This window comes from Myotis brandtii, unplaced genomic scaffold, assembly GCF_000412655.1.
Source record: "Myotis brandtii unplaced genomic scaffold, ASM41265v1 scaffold406, whole genome shotgun sequence".
NCBI lineage: Eukaryota > Metazoa > Chordata > Mammalia > Chiroptera > Vespertilionidae > Myotis > Myotis brandtii.
This window is the reverse complement of record NW_005365599.1, coordinates 1,731,359-1,737,938: the sequence shown is the minus strand read 5'-3', so window position 1 is coordinate 1,737,938 and position 6,580 is coordinate 1,731,359. Positions and strand designations below refer to the sequence as shown.

At 33.8% G+C, this 6,580-nt stretch overlaps 1 protein-coding gene across 1 annotated transcript in view; it reads right to left on the bottom strand.

Moving 5' to 3' along the window:
• The window catches only part of SLC9C1 (solute carrier family 9, subfamily C (Na+-transporting carboxylic acid decarboxylase), member 1), a 101,142-nt gene that overhangs the window by 71,306 nt on the left and 23,256 nt on the right, over nt 1-6,580 (bottom strand). The window contains exons 7-8 of the mRNA XM_005873327.2: nt 3,433-3,558; nt 2,014-2,175 (exon numbers count right to left, since the gene is read on the bottom strand). Of these exons, the coding sequence (XP_005873389.1) occupies nt 2,014-2,175; nt 3,433-3,558 (288 nt within the window). The remainder of the gene's footprint in view (nt 1-2,013; nt 2,176-3,432; nt 3,559-6,580) is intronic.

Below are 6,580 nucleotides of genomic sequence, written 5' to 3'. Positions count from 1 at the left end.
TCTCACTACATTTATCGGCGGTTTCTAGAAAATTCTTGAAAAACCTAAAAAGTGTCGTTTTGAACTCTATATCCAGTAGTTTGCTTTCCTCCATTTCTGTCATTTGTGTCCTGTTTCTTTGTCTCAGCATTTTTTATGCTTCGCTGTGTCGATAGAGTGGCTTTCTGTGTCTAATTCTTTATTTTAGTTCTGGCTAGAAATGGTACCTAAGCCATAAAATAACACATTAGTCATTTTTGAATCCTGAAAAAAGAGGGATCTGTGGACATAGGTGCTTTAAGGCTCTCAAGTCTTGAACTAGTCATTGTAACTTATTATGCAATAGTAAAATTTGGACAATATTTATGATGGCTACCTTAAAGATACTAAAAATATAAACATTAAACCAGGACAGAATGAAAGTCCTTTTACATTAGATTTATATTCACTCTATCTTGTTTTCATACATTTTTTTCCTAGAATTGCTCTTTCTAAAATGTTTAGTGAGAGACATTTTGACTCAATATTTATTATTTCCTGGGGGTATAACCCTCAATATTGAGGTTATGCTTGCTTACTAAATGGTGTTAGAGGAAATTATATTTGCTGGGATATATTTTTGCAAGAAATTAGGTATGCAAAATTTAAGTAGTATATGATAAAGGACTTGTACAGATTGATCATATTCTCATAATTAATTCATTAACTTGATCCTGTAACATCAATAGATTATAATTGGCTTTAATTCACTGAGCAATTAGGAAAACTCAGAATCCTACATTCTGCCTTTCTTTCCTCATACATGAAAATAATAAATCCTGTTACATTAGCACTTTTAAAGTTTTTTCCTATCTCAATTAATTCAAATTTTATACTCTCAGTAAACTTTTATAGTTTTCTGTTTAGGTCTAAATTTCTTGTAAGTTTATTCCTTGATATTCTATAAATATTTTGCCAATGTAAAGAGAATCAAATTTTCATTATATTTTCAAACTAGTTACTGCTGACTTATAAGGACAGTACTGATTTTTTATATTAACTTCATACTACCTATTAAAAAGCATCATTGGCTTATTTTCTTTAAATTTCTATATAATCTAAAATTTTGCAACTACTATAACCATTTCTCTTTCAAAATACGTATAAATTGTATTCTTTTTATTTTATTTTATTAGCTAGAGCTTCCAGAATAACTTTTAATCTTGGATATGAGAATAAGCAACATTGTCTTATTCTTAAATGCAATGGAAGTACATAATATATTAAGTTGTAAGTTGTTGTCTAGGTATTGTCACATATGCCAACTTCAAATCATTTGTAGGGCCATCTGAAGAACTGGGTTGAACATGATTCTGAGGCTGTATCAGCAAATAGTGATATAGCTAATTTCCAATACCTGCCATACTTCTATGAGAAGAAAGTGGTGATAAATGGATTAATAATAAATTGTATAATATGTAGCCTTACTTGATCTTTTTGATCTTTGAGATACCAAGAAAAGTATATTTAATGTTAGGCAGTTAGAATAATTAAGACCTTCCTTTTGTAGTTAGTATTTAATTGCATTGTGGATTTAGAATTTTATTGAAATGTTCTGTAGTCTAGTTTATTTCTGTAAATGGTCTACAGGTATATGTAAAGGATATGCATTATGTTTTAGAAAGGAAAACTCTATATATCTTGTGAACCCCACATTTAAGTTTTTATTTAAAATTTTTTATAGCATACTATTTTTTTCCAATTGGCTATGAAATTATCTGGGAAAGTCATGTTAGAATATCTCATCGTAATTAGGAGTTTTGTCAAATTCTCCTGCTTAATAATGGTATTGCCTTTATATATTTTGGCATATTGTTTTCTGTTGTATAGATACTAACATTTTTATCTCTTTTGATAGATTATTTTAACAAAAAGATTCCTTCTAGATCAGTTAAATTGTTTTAAACTAACTTTTACTTGGCATGCCTATTATGAATTTTTAATATCTTTAATTTTTCTATGTGATTTAATTTTAGGGATAGGTTTCTCACTTACAAATAAAAAAGATGAGGTACAGATTTGAAAAGTTGAGACTTATATGGTTGATATCATCACCAAAAACAGTAGACATCCACAAATGAACCAGTTTTGCACTTAGAATTCCAAACAAGAAACTTGATAGATAATATGACAATATTGGACTCACGATGCTACGTGCTGCAAGAAAGGGGAGAAAATTAAAAAATAGTTAATAGAAATTACTTAATTTTGAGTGATGATATGACTGAATTAGCTTTTCTTTTTGTCATTATCTTTAAAATAGCTCATTCATATCATGTAGGGTGTTTTCATATTTCTGTTCTCAAATTCTGAAAGCCACACAAGCTTACAAAAGTCAGTCAGTTTAGTGTAAGAACTTCTTTCAGTCTCCGTTAAGCAATAAACATTTATTCAGTACCAAACAGTACAATAAATTTTGGAGATGTGGTAATGTACAAGAGGTAGAAAGTCACTAAATTCATGTCATTTATATTCTAGATCCAACATAAGACACTGAGGAAATGCAGAATGAATTGCCTCCATTGTTCTCGCCTGCCAACTTACTGGTTCCTTACTGTTGGACATTTAATGTTTTCCAGTTTTCCCCCTCATACATAATGCTGAAGTGTATATTTCTGTACATAATTTAGTTTTACTTTTCTGTTTACTTCCTTAGGCCCCAGAAGTGCAGTTATGCACTAAAGGATAGTTACATCTTTAATATTGCTATGTTTTGCCAAAAGACTTCGTATAGTCATTATGATGCCCTCCCCTGAAAATTAGGAAGCCTAAGACTTTGACCTCCCTATCCCCTGGGGGAAGGGGGAGTGTTTATTTCTATTTTGACTCATCATGCTTTATTTATTCATAATCAATGCCTAAAATTCAGAATTGAAGACTATTTTTCCCCAAGAAGGCCTATTTAGGGGACCATCATCCTCTCATGTCTTCTTCAAGGGGTCGGGTCCACATGGTGGACAATTATCCTACTTGGTCAAATGAAGCACTCACCTTTAGTTTTTCTCTGTATCCAATTAGTTTACCCGGGCCATGGCAGCCTGGAATATCTGTGGTGAACCTAAAACCTCAATTTAGCACAAGAAGGTACACCCTCTAAGATGCTAAGTGAAATAAGCCAGTCAGATAAAGACAAGTATCACATAATATCACTTATATGTGGAATCCAATGAACAAAATAAACTGACAGAGACATGGAAGCATGCAACAGACTGACAATTCTCAGAGGAAAGGGGTGAGGGGCAGGAAGAAATTAACCAAAGTATTTATATGCATAATCCATGGACACAGACAATAGTGCAGTGAAGGCCTGGGGGTGGGGGGTAGAGAGAAGGGATGAGGGGGTCAATGAGGGAACAAAAAGGGACATCTGTAATACTTTCAACAATAAAGATAAATTAAAAAATAGGTCCTTACCTAAGGAATGGTTCATACTTTTCTGGTCGGTGTTAAAATCCATGATACTAGCAAACATATTATAAGACATTATAGAGGTTACCAGACTTTCTCCATTAATTAAATTGATGAGGCCTCTAGAAAGACCTATGGAAGGAAAAAATATTTTAGGTGAAAAAAAATAAAATTTTAGCAAGTAGAAAAATATTCTTAGCTATGGATATACATCACATACTTTTCCTACATACTTAAACTTTAGTCATGTTTGAAAACTCTCTTCAAGGAAATGCAATGATATATTAACTGTAAGTTAAGTCTAGACCATCGTAAGTACCAAATTAACTGTGCTTGATTATGGTTGATGTAATTGAGATAATCAACCAGGGCTCTCATTCCTTCTTTCAAAGTAGATGGAAATATGAAATTCATTATTTTTTTAATTCAGTGATTTGGCCTATATAAATATTTATATCATGTATTTATGGCAACATAAAAAAACAATGACAAGATAAAATAAATTCATAAACCAAGACTTTGTAACACTGTACCTAGTGAAGAGTTAAGGCAATTGCCCAGATACTCTCACTTTAACACAAACTGTCTGATTTTCCTATGCATCCTTTTTAGTGGTTTTAGAAATCAAACTCCATGAATGGAGAGCACCTTGATATTATCTATTTTGATCCAAATTTTCCTTCATTTATTATTATATTCTAAGTTTAGATAGCCATTAATTATCATTTTTTCTGTGCTATTAAATGTGTCTATGGTGACAAAACTATTACTTGGGGCAACTTTGATGATTTTCCAAATTCCCACAGGAAGGAAACATTACATGGTAAAAGCCCTTCCTGTAGACCAACCACTCTATAGCTGTGATCACAACCTAGTACAGTAAGTATGTTGTTGGAAGAGAATAAAAGCAAGGTAGTCTGTTCTTGTGGAAGCTCAATTGCTTTGATGGTTCACTTCTTCACCTATCCCTGCATTGACACCCTTTGCTGTAAGATTTTGCAGTTTCTCTCTTATAATAGACTGAAGAGATCTAGTCTGTTCGGTCATGTAATGATACAAGCAGAGGCTTGAGAAATATTTCTGCTTCCTCTCTTTTGGACTCCGTCACCTTCATGGCAGCATTTCCTGGCTACACTACTAGAGGGATGTGAGAAATACTTGGAGGAAATGCAGATCACTTAGTGTCCAGATGACCCTCCAGCTGACAGCAGATTTATTATGAGCCTAGCTAAGATCAGCAGAGCCCAGCCCATATCATCAGAACTGCCAGACTCATGAGAAATAATACATAATTATTGTTTAAAGCCACGCTGTTTTGGAGTTGTTTATTACTCAGAAAAACCTGATAGTCTTGTATAATTATTTTATTTTATAGTTTTGAGCCTCTCAATAAATGTTAGCTATGTAAAGTTAAGAGTCTCATTTATATTTTATAATAAAGTATGGACTTCCTTATTTTTTAAAATTTACCTCCTTGCCATAAATAAAAAAAAAACCTAAGGAAAGAAACATTTGCCTTTGGAGCTGTTATCTGTAGAGAGTGCTCCTCATCCCCACTGGTTGCTGGCGGGAGTGGGCTTCTTGCGATATCACACAAAAAATAATTTTCTGAGACTCCCATAGGAGAACCAGTGATTTTTATTTGCATGGAATTAAATCCCCGAGTTTCCAAGCTCCCATTTCCCTTTGTCCCATCACTGAAGAAGTGTAGGTATGGCTTCAGCAGAGCTAGGATTAAAACCATTGCCCAAAGTTTCCATTCAATGTCTGCACAGTCTAATCCAGCACCAGGCTACCTTAGCTTGTGTTCCCAGCTGCAGCCATCGGTCCATTGTGTGTGGAGTCCACAGGGCTACATGGCTATAATGGGAACACGGGCGAATGCAAGAAAACAGGAGCAAAACCAATGGAACCAGAGAGTCAAAAGAGCCAAGAGTTAAGAGAATTTCTTTGTCTGCAGATTACATATCCCCAAATTTTTGCTGTGGCCTCACCTCCTCTGGCAAATGATCTTTGTTCCCAGGTTTGATTGACAGCAAGTACCTTTTCTATGTCACCCCAACTTCACTGCACATGTCTCCATTCTTCCCTTTTGTCCAGCCCTTCTTTTTTCCTAATTCTATTTAGGGCCATCAGGTGACTTACACCCTAGAAAGAACACACATATTATAGTTTAACATCACATAGATTATTGTGAATTAGTTTCATTTTCCAAATACTAGGTTTTAAGTCCTTCATACAGAAAATCATTAGTTATTGACATTCTTCGACAGCATTGAATTAGATGCCAAGGTACATTTAAAATACTTGAAACTATCAGAAATATCTTGAAAAATTAGTATTTGTAATCCAGTAGAGAATTTTACAGAACAAAGGAACTTCCTTATTTCCCAGGTTTAATTTATTTTTACTACCAGCCTTTGGGGGATGGGAGGGAGTAGGAGAGGAAGAGGAAAATTTCTTTCTGCTCTTTCCATCCCTTAATGCCTGTTCAATATACTCTTTAAGTCCATTCTCATCCTCAGCTATCCCATAGTCTCACTCCTCATCACTTTACACAAAAGCTTTTCAACAATATTCTTCCTCTCCCTCCTTATCTAATCACTCCCTCCCCTAATCTATCACAAGATACCACCTCTTCATCACAAACACTACTCAATGAATTGTTATTGCCTCTAAGAAATAGTTTACCTTCTCTGCCCTACATTTAAGACCACATATAATTCAACCTGTCCAACTCTGTCTTCCTCACTTAACTCTAATTAGAGTGGTCTTTCAATGACTGTCAAATATTCTATAGTTGACTCTATTCCAAGTCTGGTTTATATAATAAATTCTTTCCCAACCAAAATATCCTTCCCTATGAACTAAATTCCACCTACCCTTTATGCCCACATAAGTTCCATAACCAGTATGAGTTTATTGTATATAGCAGAGGCCTTGGAGAGTTCCATACCTGAGTTTGAGGTCTGGCTCCATTATTTACTTCAATATTAACCTAGAGAAATTACTTAACTTCTGAAACTTCAGTTGCTATCATCTATTAAATGACTAAAATAATGTTACCTCCCTCAGAGTGGTGCTTTGAGAATTAAGTGGGATAATTTAATAAAGGAATTTACACAATTTCTAGTAAATAATATTTGCTATTATA